General features: G+C 34.7%; 1 protein-coding gene and 1 pseudogene across 3 annotated transcripts in view; one reads left to right on the top strand and one right to left on the bottom strand.

The window, feature by feature from the left end:
* FSTL5 (follistatin like 5) overlaps positions 1–16,890 on the top strand; it is an 881,431-nt gene that overhangs the window by 111,138 nt on the left and 753,403 nt on the right. For 2 of the 3 annotated variants that reach the window (XM_055550065.1, XM_055550066.1), the window contains exon 2: positions 1,241–1,271. In XM_055550065.1, the coding sequence (XP_055406040.1) occupies positions 1,241–1,271 (31 nt within the window). Of the gene's footprint in view, positions 1–1,237; positions 1,272–16,890 lie in introns of all 3 variants that reach the window. The other variant, XM_055550064.1, reaches the window with a different exon arrangement.
* On the bottom strand, positions 274–387 carry LOC129630490 (uncharacterized; annotated as a pseudogene).

Raw genomic sequence — 16,890 nt, forward strand, 5'->3', positions numbered from 1 at the left:
CCAGAATTTAAACACGAAGTCTTGATGGGCTAAGATAAGAGATTTAGAATATAAAACATTAGCTTAATAGAATTATACATTTGGTTAGCATGTTTCAATGAATATACATCTAACAAGATGCATTTTTAAAATTTTTACAATTCATTTAATGGCAACTGGTAATCATCAACCTAGCAATGCTCACACTCACTGTGCTACCACTTCTCAAGGTTGATCAGATACCTAGAGTCACAGACACTTCCCACACAAGATGCATCATATGAATCAGACCTGGTTTATCACCAGCATTTATAAAACCAGACCTAGGTAAAGAACTAGGTCTGGGGACACAAGCCTGGTCTTAATATAGGGAATGTTTAGCCTGTCAATATGCATTTTTATTCTCAATCTGACTCTGGAATGAATACTTGCAGCAAAATAACTATTCATATTTTTACTATGTTTATAAATGCTATCAAAATTTATTGACATTCATATAATTCTGCATATCTGTGTGTGACTTTTAGTTAGAAACATATTTTAAAATTATTTTTAGTTTGAGAACCTGAAAGCTTTACGCAGAGTACACTGCCTGAGTATTAATCGAGAAGTTGTAGAGTTCACAATTTCTACTTGAAAACTCGAAAGCAAACAAATTCTTCTGGGGTTGCCTGGTAACTAATAAGGAGTATGTCAAATTGAAAGACCAGTCTGACTGAAGCAGCTTTGAATAAATAATAGAATTATTTTCAACTTTAGCCTCAGAGAAGCAAGACAGGGAACAATTTTAAGCTAAACTGAAGGAAAGACATTTGAAATATCTTTGTGTGTGTGTGTGTGTGTGTGTTTTAGTGAATTCTGCATTGCTTGCCATTAAACATTTTTCCTCACCAAAAGCATAGAATTAACATAAAGACACTAATAGCAAATTCTGAAGATGTGATTTAATATCTGTTGGGATTAAATAAAATGGACCAAGACATTTTGGGGACACACTAATGTATTTATTATTCATTAAGTATTTATTTATAAAAGCATTTGTGCAATGTATTGGTTTCTTAGAAACATTTATGTACACTAAGTATGATTACTGCTCTGATAAAAGATTTGACATGTGTCTTTAAAGTGAGAATTATGTTACAATGACTCTTGGATATATGTACAGTGAAATATTTTGACAAGACTTTAAAGTGTTACTTTATACCACACTGTTGATAAAATGCTTACAAACTTTGAACTATTTTTGTTTTATTTCCAGCAGGAAAAAAGTCAAGAACATTCAAGAATCAAAGGTAAGGAGTGACAATTTTAAGATCATAGTTTTATACAGTTGAGTAAGTATATAAGAAAAAAAAATTGATGCTACCTTGAAAGTATAATTGAAATGAGAAAAACAATAAAACTTCACAATTTTCAACATGATCTTTAAGTCATTGTGAATGCTTTGGGAACTCTCCAAGGCAATTGAAGTTTCTCAAGGTTTCCTTTCTTCATACAGTGTTTTTGGAAAATTCAACACAACTTTCTGTTCATTCCCTGAGATGTTTTCATTTAATTCCTCCACCAACCATTGTCTATAACAGTAGGTGTTCTGTCACATCTATAATTTAGGAGATGATCCTTTTAAAACTATGCTTTGTGGAGAACCAACTATTTATTCACTGCCATCTCACTATATTTTCTCTGAAAGAGCAAGAAAAAAAAATATATATATATATTAGAAGTTGGTGATAACTTTTTCTATGGCATAGTCAATCTTAGTCTGACATAGGAAGTTTCTTTACCCCACAAAGAGAATCTTATTTGAAATGCATTAATTGAGATAATATTATTCTAAGTAGATTGTTATACATCAACAAAATGTTTCCATTAGTGTGTGCTTCTACTGATTGTAATGATAGAAATTTCACAGATTTTTCCAGGTTTAATCCTTTTGGTCTGTCCATTCTTATTTTATGTTGTGGGCATCCTTGGCCACTTATTCCTTCCCCAATGTGTAGTAGTCCCAAATCTGACAATGGAGCAAAACACAATTGTGCTGTGTTATTTATTTATTTTATTGAAGTATAGTTGATTTACAATATTGTGCCAATTTCTGCTGTATAGCACAGTGATTTCATATACGTGTGTGTGTGTATACATTCTTTTTCATTTTTTCCCATATAGTTTATCACAGGATATTGAATATGGTTCCCTGTGCCACACTGTAGGAGCCTGTTGTTTACCTATTTTGTTTATAGTTCGGGATAGTCCATTAATCCCAAACTCCTAATTTATCCCTCCATCTTTGCCTTGGTAACCACAATCTGTTTCAGTTTTGTAGATAAGTTCATTTGTGTCATATTTTAGATTCCATATATATGTGATATCATATGACATTTGTCTTTCTCTATCTTACTTCACCTAGCATGATAATCTCTAGGTCCATCCATGTTGTGGCAAATAATGAAATAGCTTTATTTCATTCATTTTATGGCCGAGTATATATATTTGTTATATATACTGTTTATCCACTCATCTGTCTATGTACATTTAGGTTGTTTCCATATCTTGGCAATTGCAAATAGTGCTATTAACAGAGGGGTGCATGTATCACTTTGAATTATGATGCTCCATATGCCCAGCAGTAGGATTGCTGGATCATAGAGAAACTTTATTTATTTTTTGACCTCCATACTGTTTTCCATAGTGGCTGCACCAGCTTACATTCCCACCAACCGTATAGGAAGTTTCCATTTTCTCCACACCCTCAAAATATTTGTTATTTGTAGACTTTTTAATGTTTGCTGTTCTGATTGGAGTAAGGTCATTGTAGTTTTTATTTGTATTTCTATAATTATTAGCAATTCTGTGCAACTTTTCATGTGTATGTTGACAACTGTCATGTTTTATTCCATCCATTTTGCATAGGAAATATTTTTTTAGAGCTTTTTGGAGTTTTACACAAATAAATTAAAAAAATATAACTGTGGAGAAGTTACAAAGATTACATGTATGTCTGAAATGATAAAAGGATAGTTACATTCTTGAGGGTGGCTAGATTGATGTTACCAGTTTTGCTTACTTAAGTCCAAATACTGTGCATTTTCTCACAACTGACTGATTTACACAATTTTTTTCTTGTTTGATCATCTGTGTGTTTACATTACAGAAAAATATGAAAAGACATACTTAACAATTTTTACTATGTTTATTTTGTTCAAATGAATTAGGTAAGACTACCTGTCCAGGGATTCCAAAAATGTGTTCTTTTTCCGCAAACTTAGGTATATCTTGGTATTTTATAATTGAATTCATTACATTGATTTATCCTCAAAACACTCATATTAACTCAAACTTTTGAGTAACTTTTGTACTTTGTGTTGCAAAAGGAAATTTCTATTCCAAGAGGTGCTATGTGATGTTAATTTAAGTGATACATGCGTTTTAAGCATATTGATGGCCCATCTTCCTTCTTATAAAGGGGCCTAGTGTTTCAGATTAACCTTAAATCATATTTATAATTCCATTATAGTTGAAATAAATTCAGTACAGTTTTCCTTTCAATGCTTTATTGCCTTGGAGTACATAAATTAAATCATCTGAAGTAGTAGAAATTATGCTTTTTCAACTATTTTCTGGGAACATGTTTTCTTTTATAATGTAATAAAAATTTAAAGATGATGCTTGTCACTTCTGTCATTGTTATTGGCTAACACATGGTTCAGAATCTCACATAATGTCTGCTAGACTACTGAATTGTAAGTAAAATAAATCAGAGATATATAGTTACATCAAGACTTGCTGTCTAGCTCTACTTAGAAGAACTCTACATTTTTTCTTAAACAGTTATTGGAATCACCTTATAATATTATCTTACTGGAAATTATGAATGGCCATTTAAAATATTTAAAAATCATTGTGACAAAAAATATTGAGTCACAAAAGCAATGTCTTACCCATTATTAGATAACAAAATTCTGAAAATCAAATACTGTACCTTTCTTGGTCACTAGTACTTGAAATGTAGACTATGGCCTCATTTGATCTTAGTAAACATTTCTCAACTAGTAATTCTCTGGACTTCCTGACTAATTGCTAATCTTATTTGCTGGAACATGTTTATTACATTGCCAAGAATTATGCAGTCTTTAATCTTTTCGGTGCCTGTTTATGCTTGAAACACCAATCCCAACCTCATGATATCAGTGACCTGAAATTACATTAATTCACATAGCAATGAAAATCCAATGAAAAACAATTCCTATTTCTTCTGTGTATACATATATTGAAATGCTTGGAAACTTGCAATTCTATCTTTAATTGATTATTTGATATTCACATGTTCTTATTCTAATATTATTTTGGAAAGTCATACTAATCCATATTTTCAAACTCTAGAATTACATTTCAATGAAATTCAACTGACAAGATGTGTCTTGGTTCAATAGTCAGTACGGATTCTCAACTGATTTTCATCTGTGTATGGCCTGTTGTTAAATGAGACAAAGACTAATCTATTCAGTACACAATTTTGAGGTTTCCAGTTGTTTAAGAGGTCTTTCTTTACAGCTACATTAAAGAATATAGCAGAGAAATAAAGAGTCCCATGGGTTTGAAAGAATGATCAAAACTTTTCAGGAAACAATTTTTCACACTGTTCTTCAGTGACTTAAAAGCTGAGTTAAAATAGAGCACATTATGCATTAAAACCCAATGAGAATTCTGTAAATATGATCCAGAAGTAATGTCTTCTATAAAGATCACAACAAATCAATTATCATCTGCCAGTATTTCTCAGGGGAGTATTTTAATAGTTTTTGAGGAAAATTTAAGTCAACTATGCTTTACAAATAGCTTAGAAACTCTGTCAACTTCATTGAGTTTTTACTTTTCCAAAATGGTGTGAAGTTTTACTACAGTTAGAAGGATGTAATCACTGTGGACAATTTTGTGTGGTTATGCTGTGGCATGCTCCTCAGCACTGCCTTAACTCTCTTCTGTAGATAAAAGAATGTTTGTCCATTGACCAAAGTGATCCAGTTGTCTTTATCATAGATATTCCCTCCTCTACTCTCATGTGGATAGTCTTGGCTCTTCCATTCAGAAGTGTTAAAAATAAAGCATGTTCTCCTTTCATGGCTATTTATATTTTGTTAAGACTGAACATTTGGGGGCAATGAGGACTAAAGTCAATTACCTAATAATCATTTATAGGCTATATTATTAATACCTGTTTTTTGTTAAGTATCTAACAGATGTCAGAGAATGTGCTGATCTCTTTATATATATTATTTTAATCTTCAAACACACATTATTTGTAAGAATTATCATCCAAATATGTCTGCATTTTGAGAAATCACATTCAAAGTGATTCAGATCAATATTATCATTCTTATTCTATTAAAAAGGATCATAGCTTGTTTAGCTAATCCCCAATTGTACAGTAGGTAAATTTAGCATGTTGTTATTCTCAGTGTTTTTTCCATGTTCATAAACTTGATATATATGGATTTTTCTATTCACATATTATTTTCTTTAATGTCATGGTGCATATATTTTTCCTACTGCTAATTTATATAAAAACTGCTCAGTACTTTGTAACTTCAAGAAAAAAATAGAAAATGGCAAATGTAACTGTGCTATTTTAAGGGACATATGTAAGAATTTTGCCAACTTGGTCACTAAATACAAGTGACTTACACCCTCCAGAGGTAATTCCTCTTCTATGGTAAATATTACCATAACATAACATGTGACATAAAAAATCCTTTACATGTCTCAAAGGCTAAGGCTTATACTTCTATAAGGATGTTGAACAATGTCATTATACTATTAAAAAACATATCCTGAAAAAGTCTATGATTCTAAGTAGGTTCTGTATGGCAAATATTATGTCATATACATTTGTGTATATGAAAAATGTAAGCTGCACAATTGCTCTTCCTATGGTACATACCTTCTTCACTATTGAGCAATAACAGAAATCATTATGTCAAGACCATACTTGATTTGATTAAAAGAGTGTATTTGGGACAATAAATGCCATTAAAGAATGATGCCTGCAGTCTTTATGCAGATAAATGCACATACAAACTATTTTCTATTTATTTTTAAACACCCATGAGTTCAGAGTCTCCTTTATTTCCCACATTACAAAATTAACAACTGAAAACACTAAAAATTATCTAATATATAATCTGAAATAGAAAGGAATGTATTTCTCAATGAGCCTAAGAGGTGTTGCTATGAGTTTAAAATTCTAAACTCTTAATTTACATTTCCTAAATATCCAAATACCCTTCATTAGAATAATCTCACAGAGTCTCTGAGGTCAGCTAACTTCTTCAAGTTCAGGTAGCTAGTCAGGAACAGTGAGTATGGAGAGACTGATCTTCAAATCCTTATTCATAAAGGCCATTGGATATATTACATTAACAAATAAAAATATCATGTACAATTGTAAGGTGATAATTCATATACATGAACCCTTAATGAGACTCTTTTGTCTAATTGTTGCATTTCTTTATGTTCAGGAAACAAAATGCAGCCAGCACAATTAGTAATACCTGATATGGAGATTCTTACAATTACCTGAAGTTCGGAGTCACTGTATTTCTAATGGATTACAATATCATACATACTGAACAGTAGGCTCTTTGATATTCAATTTAGAAAGCTATTGCTGAGGGAAATAATGATTTGTAGCTATTTATGAAAACTGTGAGTTTTGTCAATCATAATCAATAGTTAGAATCCTTAGAAAGTCCAAGTACCGAAAGACAGGTAAACTCACCTCTAAAATTGTCAACTTAACTGAAAGATAACTGTCCGACTCTTTGCAACCCCATGGACTGTAGCCCACCAGGCTCCTAAGTCCATGGAATTTTCCAGGCAAGAGTACTAGAGTGGGTTGCCATTTCCTTCTCCAGAGGATCTTCCCAACCCAGGGATCGAACCCGGGTCTCCTGCACTGCAGGCAGATGCTTTACCCTCTGAGCCACCAGAGGGCTCTAACTGAAAGATGGATAGATTTATTTATTTATTTGTTTTTGGCAAATGACAATGCTGTATAAATGCCAGACAGGTGTTCTTCTGACAATAATTCTTAAAACAATTAAATGTTGTAAAATAATGTGAAGAAAAATAGTTCTATACATAACCCACCCCAGCATTCTTACCTGGAGAATTCCATGGACAGAGGAACCTGGCAAACTACAGTCCATAGGGTTGCAGAGTTTGATGCAACTGAGTGACTATCACACTCACTATGCTATAGCTATTGCATTATATCAGATCAATTCTATTTGCACTCTATTTGTTTTCTTAAATGCACTTTTGAAATTAAATGGAGGCAATGTGTATTCTCATGAATAATTATTGATTACCTTGCAGCAATATATCAATGTCATATATGCAGAACTTAATAATGTATGATTGACTAGCAACTCTTTAATAATATAAGCACTTCAAATATTTTAATTCATTTCATTTTACATATAACTTAACAATACAAATACAAATTGATTGCTGCATAATGAATCAATAAAATGTAATTTCTAATTATAGTGAACACATTGAGAAAATTTCTGATTTCATTAGCTGAAATTTGCTCTATAGAAATAGATCTTTCACTATTAAAAACAGTGATCACATCTCTTTATGTGGGTGATATTTTGTGATTTTTCATGTTAAAGTGAGTGAGTTTGGAAACAAAAATGATAATACATAGATGCAAATTCTGGAAGTTACTATAAACATAAAATAGTAACTGATACTTCGACAAACTTTCAAACATAATAATTTAAGTTCTAATGTGTAACTCTATAGAAGAAAAAGAAATTACTGGCAATATACTCCCTACAAGTAATATAAATGATGCCTCAAACTGTCCTCTTACATAACTTTTTAGTGGTAAAGATTTCAATGTAAGTAGTAACTCTCCCCTCAGGATGAATATTCATCCTCCATTCTTAAAAAAATTCATTAAACAACTTGATCCAATTTTAGATGATCTCTTTTTAAACTTAAAGGTGTAATTTATTTTTTAATTGTTGGCACATCTTTCAGTTCTCATAATTACAATTTTTTGTAGGTCTTATGGTGAGAATAATTAAGACTTACCCTCTTTGCCGCTCTCAATATATGATAGTGTTATTAACTTTAGTCAGTATGCTACACATTAGATTCCAAGGATTTATTCATCATATAGCTGGAAGTTTAGATTTAGATTGCTTCCATATCTTGGCTATTATGAATATGCTGCAATAAATATGAGAGTTCATATGTTTTTAATATCTTATTTTCATTTCTTTTTGGTAATACCCAGAAGTAGAATTGCTGGATCATATTGTAATTCCATTTTCAATTTTTTGAGGTGCCGTTTCCATAATGGCTGAACCAATTTGCACTCCCAGCAATAATGCACAAGTGTTCCCTGTTCGTCAACCAATTTTAGATGATCCTGATGCATGTTCTCCTGTCATAGCAGCAGGAAGACAAACATCGTTCTTTACCTATTGATGCCATTCTCATCAACCAAGAGAAGCTTCAAAATATATCTGATTGTGTTTCTCATTTATGCCAAGAATCAATTTATATTATGCCAAACATATTATCTTTCCCCCTCCATTTTGCATACATTCTCTGTTTTTCTGAAGGAAATTTTCTGAAGGAAAATTCATAAATCATCTTATTCAATGGGTCATTTATTTTGGTTTCAGGATGATTAATTTTGAGGGCATTTTGTCCACCAGGAAGCAATGAAAAGCAATGAAAAGAAAGCAAAAAAAAAGAAATCAAGGTGTAATAGGTCTGATGATGGGAAAATATCCCACAATAACTATATTTATTTACTATAAATAATGATTTAATGCATCATAGGATATCAAATGAATATTGTTTAGGCCTTTCTTTGCATGGTTTTTAAATTATTACTTTTCCCTGCAAAGTAACATCCCAATAGTGATTTTCCCTTCAATCACCAATACAAAATATCCTTATTTTATACTTAACAAAACAGAAATGCCACATAGTGTTTCTTGAGTTGAAAGTCATTTTCTGAGAAATTACAATTAATATTAACCAAACTGTGCTTGAAGACTTAATTTATTTAATGTGAAACAGTAACTTTGCTTACTTGCAATGGTTAGTCTTCATGAAAAAGCTGTTCAAAAACAGTCATATGAACATCACTTTTTTTTCTGAAAAATATCTTATCTTCTAATGAAAAACTATATGGTCTATCAGTTTTTCCTTTTGTTTTTGTCTTCCCTGCTAGAGGAGAAACAGGAAATTTTCTTTTATTTAATAAAGCATATTTATTATACTTGGATTTTAAAATATATATTTCTTCTTTATAACTCAGGGTCTTAACATAACATTTAATGTATCAATATTTAAGTATTGGTAAGTTGCTTGATTCCCTTCGTGGATCCCAGCCTTATCATGGGAAAGGGGCTTGCATAACTCAGTGAGCTGTGAGACAAATCCTTGCAGGGCCATCCAAGATGGATGGGTCAGAGTGAAGAGTTCTTGTAAGACATGGTCCACTGGAGAAGGGAATGGCAGCTCACTCCAATATTCTTGCTGTGAAAGAAAGAAAGAAAGAAAGAAAGAAAGTGAAGTTGCTGAGTCATGTCGGACTCTTTGCGAGTCAATGGACTGTAGCCTACCAGGCTCCTCCATCCATGGAATTTTCCAGGCAAGAATACTGGAGTGGGTTGACATTTCCTTCTCCAATTTTTGCTGTGCTGCTGCTGCTAAGTCGCTTCAGTCATGTCCGACTCTGTGCGACCCCTTAGATGACAGCCCACCAGGCTCCCCCGCCCCTGGGATTCTCCAGGCAAGAACACTGGAGTGGGTTGCCATTTCCTTCTCCAATGCATGAAAGTGAAAAGTGAAAGTGAAGTTGCTCAGTCCTGCCCAACTCTTAGCGACCCCATAGACGGCAGCCTACCAAGCTCCTCTGCCCATGGGATTTTCCAGGCAAGAATACTGGAGTCAGTTGTCATTGCCTTCTCTGATCCTTGCTGTGAGAACCCCATAAATAGTATGAAAAGGAAAAAGATATGACATCGGAAGATGAGCCCTCCCAGGTTGGAAAGTGTCCAATGTGTTATTAGGATGAGTGGAGGGCAATTACTAATAGCGCCAGAAAAATTAAGTAGATGGTCCAAAGCAGAAAAAATGCTCAGTTGTGTATATGCCTGCTGGTGAAAATAAAGTCCAATGTTGTAAATAACAATGTTGCATAGGAATCTAGAATGTTAGGTCCATGAATCAAGGTAAACCGGACATGGTCAAGGCAAGAGTGAACATCAGAATCTTAGGAATCAGTGAACTAAAATGGATGGAGACAGCAAATTTGAATCAGGTGAACACTAAATAGACCACTGTGGGCAAGAATCCCTTATCAGAAATAGAGTAATACTCACAGTCAACCAAAGCATCTGAAATGCAGTAATTCGGTGCAATCTCAAAAACAATGGAACAATCTCAGTTTGTTTCCAAGGTAAACCATTCAACATCACAACAATCCAAATCTATGCCGAACAAGTAACGCTGAAGAAGCTGAAGCTGAATGGCTCTATGAAGACCTACATGACCTTCTAGACCTAATGCCACACTCCCCTCCTCAAACGTCCTTTTCATAAAGGATATTGGAATGATGCAAAAGTAAAAAGTCAAGAGATACCCGGAGTATTAGGCAAGTTTGGCCTTGGAGTACAAAATGAAGCAGGTCAAAGGCTAGCAGATTTTTGTCAAGAGAACTCATTGGTCATAGCAAGCACCATTTCCCACAACACAAAACACAACTCTACACATGTACGTCACCAGATGGTCAATACTGAAATCAGATTGATTATACCCTTTGCAGCAGAAGATGGAGAAGCTCTATACATTCAGCAAACACAAGACCTGGAGCTGACTGTGGCTCATAATATGAGCTTTTTATTGAAAAGAAAGAAAGAAAGTGAAGTCATTCATTCGTGTCCAACTCTTTGCGACCCCATGGACTGCAGCCTACCAGGCTCCTCCATCCATGGGATTCTCCAGACAGGAATACTGGAGTGGGTTGCCATTTCCTGGATCTTCCCGACCCAGGGATTGAACCCGGGTCTTCCGTGTTGCAAGCAGATGCTTTACCCTCTGAGCTACTAGAGAAGCAAAATTCAGGCTTAAATTGAAGAAAGTAAGGAAAACCATTAAGCCATTCATATATGACTTAAATCAGATCCTGTATGATTGTACAATGGAGGTGATAAGTAGATTCAAGGAGTTAAATCTGGTAGACAGAATGCATAAAGAACTATGGATGAAAGTTCATAACATCGGAGAAGAGGAAGTGACCAGAACAATCCCAAAGAAAAAGAAATAAAAGAAGACAAAGTGGTTGTCTAAGGAGACTTTACAAATAGCTGAGAAAACAAGGGAAGTGAAAGGCAAGGGAGAAAAGGAAGGATATCCATTCAGCTGGGTGACTGAATGAAGAGTTCCAGAGAATCAGTTCAGTTCAATTCAGTCATTCAGTCGTGTCCGACTCTTTGTGGACCTTTGTTGGCAAAGTAATTATGTCTCTGCTTTTTAATATGCTATCTAGGTTGGTCATAACTTTCCTTCCAAGGAGTAAGTGTCTTTTAATTTCATGGCTGCAATCACCATCTGCAGTGATTTTGGAGCCCCCCACCCACCCCGCAAAAAAAGTTTGACACTGTTTCCATTGTTTCCTCATCTATTTCCCATGAAGTGATGGAAAGTGATGGGAAGTGATGGGGAGTGAAGAGAATAGCAAGGAGAAATAAGAAGACATCAAAGGAGCAATGCATAGAAATAGATGAAAACAACAGAATGGGAAAGACTGGAAATCTCTTCAAGAAAATTAAAGATATCAAGGGAATAGTTCATGCAAGGATGGACATGAAAAAGGATAGAAATATTTAGGACCTAACAGAAGCAGAAGAAATTAAGAAGAGCTGGCAACAATACATAGAAAATTGTACAAAAAAGGTCTCAATGACCCAGATAACCAAAATGGTGTGGTCACTCACCTAGAACCAGACACCCTGGAATGTGAAGTCAAGTGGGCCTTAGGAAGCATTACTATCAATAAAGCTGGTGGAAGTGATGGAATTCTAGCTGAGCTATTGAAAATCCTAAAAGATGATGAGGTTTAAGTGTTTCATTCAATATGTCAGTAAATTTGGAAAACTCAGCAGTGGCCAGAGGACTGGAAAAGATCACTTTCATTACAATCCCAGAGAAGGAGAATGTCAAAGCATGTTCAAACCACTGTACAATTGCACTCATTTCACAAGCTAGTAAGGTTATGCTCAAAATTCTTCAAGCTGGGCTTCAGCAGGACATTAACAGAGAACTTCCAAATGTACAAGCTGGTTTTTGAAAAGACAGAGGAATAAGAGATTGAATTGCCAACATTCATTGGATCATAAAGAAAGCAAAGGAATTCTAGAAAATCATCTGTTTCATTGACTACACTACAGCGTTTGACTGTGTGGATCACAACAAACTGTAGAAAATTCTTAAAAAGAGGGGAATAACAGACCACCTAACATGTCTCATAAGAAACATTTATGTGGGTAAAGAAACAACTGTTAGAATCTGTCATGAAACAACTGACTGGTTTCAAACTGACAAAGGAGTATGACAAGGATTTATATAGTCACCCTGTTTATTTAACTTTTATGAAGAGCATAGCATACAAAATGTCAGGCTGGATGCATCACAAGCTGATATCAATTGCCAGATGAGTATCAAAAACCTCAGATATGCAAATGATAGAACTCTAATGGCAGAAAATGAAGAACTAAAGAGCCTTTTGATGAGGGTGAAAGAGGAGAGGAGGATGAAAGAGAAGAGTGGCTTAAAATTCAACATTCAGAAAACTAAGATCATGGCATCTGGTCTGATCAGTTCAGTTAAGTTCAGTTCAGTTGCTCAGTCGTGTCCAACTCTTTGCCACCCCATGAACTGAAGCATGCCAGGCCTCCCTGTCCATCACCAACTCCCAGAGTTCACTCAGACTCATGACCATCAGGTCGGTGATGCCATCCAGTCATCTCATCCTCTGTCGTCCCCTTCTCCTCCTGCCCCCAATCCCTCCCAGCATCAGAGTCTTTTCCAATGAGTCAATTCTTCGCATGAGGTGGACAAAGTATTGGAGTTTCAGATTTAGCATCAGTCCTTCCAATGAACACCCAGGACTGATCTCCTTTAGGATGGACTGATTGGATCTCCTTGCAGTCCAAGGGACTCCCAAGAGTCTTCTCCAGCACCACAGTTCAAAAGCATCAATTCTTCAGCGCTCAGCTTTCTTCACAGTCCAACTCTCATATCCATACATGACCACTGGAAAAACCATAGCCTTGACTAGGTGGACCTTTGTTGGCAAAGTAACGTCTCTGCTTTTCAATATTCTATCTAGATTGGTCATAATTTTCCTTCCAGGGAGTAAGTGTCTCTTAATTTCATGGCTGCTATCACCATCTGCTGTGATTTTGGAGCCCAAAAAATTAAAGTCTGACACTGTTTCCCCTGTTTCCCCATCTATTTCCCATGAAGTGATGGGACCAGATGCCATGATCTTCGTTTTCTGAATGTTGAGCTTTAAGCCAACTTTTTCACTCTCCTCTTTCACTTTCATCAAGCGGCTTTTTAGTTGCTCTTCACTTTCTGCCATAAGGGTGGTGTCATCTTCATATCTGAGGTTATTGATATTTCTCCCGGCAATCTTGATTCCAGCTTGTGCTTCTTCCAGCCCAGCGTTTCTCATGATGTACTCTGCATATAAGTTAAATAAGCAGGGTGACAATATACACCCTTGACGTTCTCCTTTTCCTATTTGGAACCAGTCTGTTGTTCCATGTCCAGTTCTAACTGTTGCTTCCTGACCTGCATATAGATTTCTCAAGAGGCAGGTCAGGTGGAGGGGGGAAAGTGGAAGCAAAGACAGATTTAATTTTCTTGGGCTCCTAAATCACTGCAGATGTTGACTGTAGTCATGCAATTAAAAGATGATTCCTCCTTGGAATAAAAACTATAACAAACCTTGACAGTGTATTAAAAAGCAGAGACATCACTTTGCTGACAAAGGCCACTATAGTCAAAGCTAGTTTTCTTCAGTAGCCATGTATGGATGTGAGAGTTGTACCATAACAAAGGCTGAACATTAAAGAATTGATATATTTGAATTGTGGTTCTGAAGAAGACTATTGAGAGTTCCTTGGACAGCAAGGAGATCAAACCATTCAATCTTTTTTAAAAAAATTAATTACTTTATTTTTTTTAGAGGCTAATTAGTTTGCAATATTGTATTGGTTTTGCCATACATTGGGGGGTTCAGAATGGGGAACAGATGTACACCTGTAGCGGATTCATGTCAAACCAGTGTATCTTAAAGGAAATCAACCCTGAGTTTTCTTTGGAGGGACTGATGCTGAAACTGACACTCCAATACTTTGGCCATCTAATGCCAAAGTAGACTCATTGGAAATGACCCTGATGCTGGGGAAGATGAAAACAAAAGGAGAAATAAGCAGCAGAGGATGGGATAGATAGCATCACTGACTCAATGGAAGTTAATTTGGGTGAACTCTGGGAGATTGTGGAGGACAGAGGAGCCTTATGTACTGCAGTTAGTGGGGTAGCAGGAGCCTGATGTACTGCAGTCAATGGGGTAGCAAAGAGTCAGACATTTCTTAGAGACCAAATAACAACAAAGTTGCTTGACTTTTTGAATTATGAAGGATATATGTGTTATTTAAAAATGATTTATAACTCTATGATATTATACTCAGTGACTTCTATGAGACAAATTACACATACTTTTTTTTTTCTAACTGACTGATTAGTTAATTTGGAGTTGTACATATTATGTCAAGCACCAAATAATAGCCCTTCTAAATATCATAAAGCTGTATTTCATAGTTTTAATTCACTTGCTATTGTTTATTTGATTAGTTCTGTCTGACCTTTTTGGGACTGTAGCCCACCAGACTCTTCCATGGAATTTCTGAAGGAAGAATATTGGAGTGGGTTGCCATTTCCTTCTCCAGGGGATCTTCCTGACCCAGGGTTGCCCTTCTGCTTCTGTATTGGCAGGTAGATTCTTTACCACTGAGCCATCAGGGAAACCCCTTTTAACTCATTATATATTTAATAATAATTACTTAGATAAAAGATGTGAATGTTTTCTCTGTAAAATAATGCATATCATTCTAGTATAATTACTATTATTGTTTCTTAAACTGGTGAATGAATGCCTCATCCACTGAACATTAGAAAACAGGAAAACAAACTCTTTTCATATATGCAATGTTATATTGTGAAATTTTTACTTAATATTTAATGATGCTTACCTTGTTTTATTAAGCATTTTCATTGTATTACACCAAGGATCTCTTTTTCCCCATCAGCCAGCTGTCAGTCAGTAATGGCTGTTATCATTTGAAGACTAGAGTTACGAGAAACACATTCTGAGAAGCATTGATTTAAATAGCACATTTCAGGATATATCATGGAGTTTAGGCTCAGCTAAATAACTTCAGCTCAATTATTTAGCCCCTACTTAAGGACTCTTAATCTCCTTTTCTTACCTGTAGTATATGTATAATATACCACATAGTGCTGTTTTAAGGATTAAATAGGGTAAAGTATAGAACCTTTTGAATGGAATGAAAAGCTCTTGATTTATGTGAGTTTTTACTTCAATGTTTTGAAATGTCTATAATCATTTTTTCCAATAATGGTAGACACATATATGAAAAAATAAGCTTCAATTCAGTTGCATGAAATGCTAAGATTAGAGGTCAAAACACATTAAATTTACTTTGCTTCATTTTTTTTACACAATTCTGAACTATAATCCACAGGCTCTTCATATTTGAGACATCTAGTCTACCGCTATAAAATAATCTCTAGGTGTCATGTAATATTTATCTGGTTCCTACCATAAGGTATTCAGCTCCATGGAATGGAGCTTTGAAGATAAACATGTATACAATATAACTTATATAGTAGATTATTCTTTAGAAAGTAAAGTATTATTCTCTAAAAGTATTAATTTAATATCTTAATGGGTTATACTAAGTGTGAAAAAATCTATCAGAAATTTTTAAAAACCCACTGATTTTTAACCCACTGATCTATAAGTTAACTATTGCTTCATTTAGAACGTGTTGCTTTAGGTCACAAAGTTTATAGTAATGTTAACCTGCCTAAAGAATTTAGAAAAGAAGACATATGTTCAGCTGCATTTGACAATGAATATTATTTCAAGAAGTATTTATGAATTTAAACATTTATGAAATACAGTCAGGTGCAAGGGAAATTAAGGATAAAATTTTGAAGCAAATGATGCTGGCCTGAGTTTGGGAGATATGACCTAGGACAGATAAATGCAGTTACCATAAAAAAGATGATGGATTCTTTGTAAGAAAAGGCCAGATTGCTTACAAGCATGGGTGTAAGGTGCAGAGTATTGAGGGGAAGTCTAGGAATGGAGACCCATCTTTTCATAGGGAGAGAAGATCTTGTCTTAGAAGAACAGCTGAGGAGAAGAGAGGTGAAGAATGAGACAGCCGTACTCCAGGTCTTAGTGAATTACACATGTTTATATATCAATTGAGGCTCATGAGAAGCAAAGGAGAAATCAGTACAGAGAGGAGTGGATTCATAGAGTAATTTCAAACTAGGAAAATATCAATAGCAAATTGGATGGCAGGAATAATGCTAGTGTGATGAGATTGCCCAGGATAGACAGAAGGCTGATGTTGATTAATAAGTACAGCATTGAGAAATATTGGATACGAGCTAAGCAGTTTTCTAATTTGACAAGTGGCAAGTTTTTCTTCCATTTTATGAAATTATGATTCCATTTTTTTTCCCTTTCAACAAACAGAACCAAAACCTGAG

Source organism: Bubalus kerabau, chromosome 16 (assembly GCF_029407905.1).
Source record: "Bubalus kerabau isolate K-KA32 ecotype Philippines breed swamp buffalo chromosome 16, PCC_UOA_SB_1v2, whole genome shotgun sequence".
Taxonomy (NCBI): domain Eukaryota; kingdom Metazoa; phylum Chordata; class Mammalia; order Artiodactyla; family Bovidae; genus Bubalus; species Bubalus kerabau.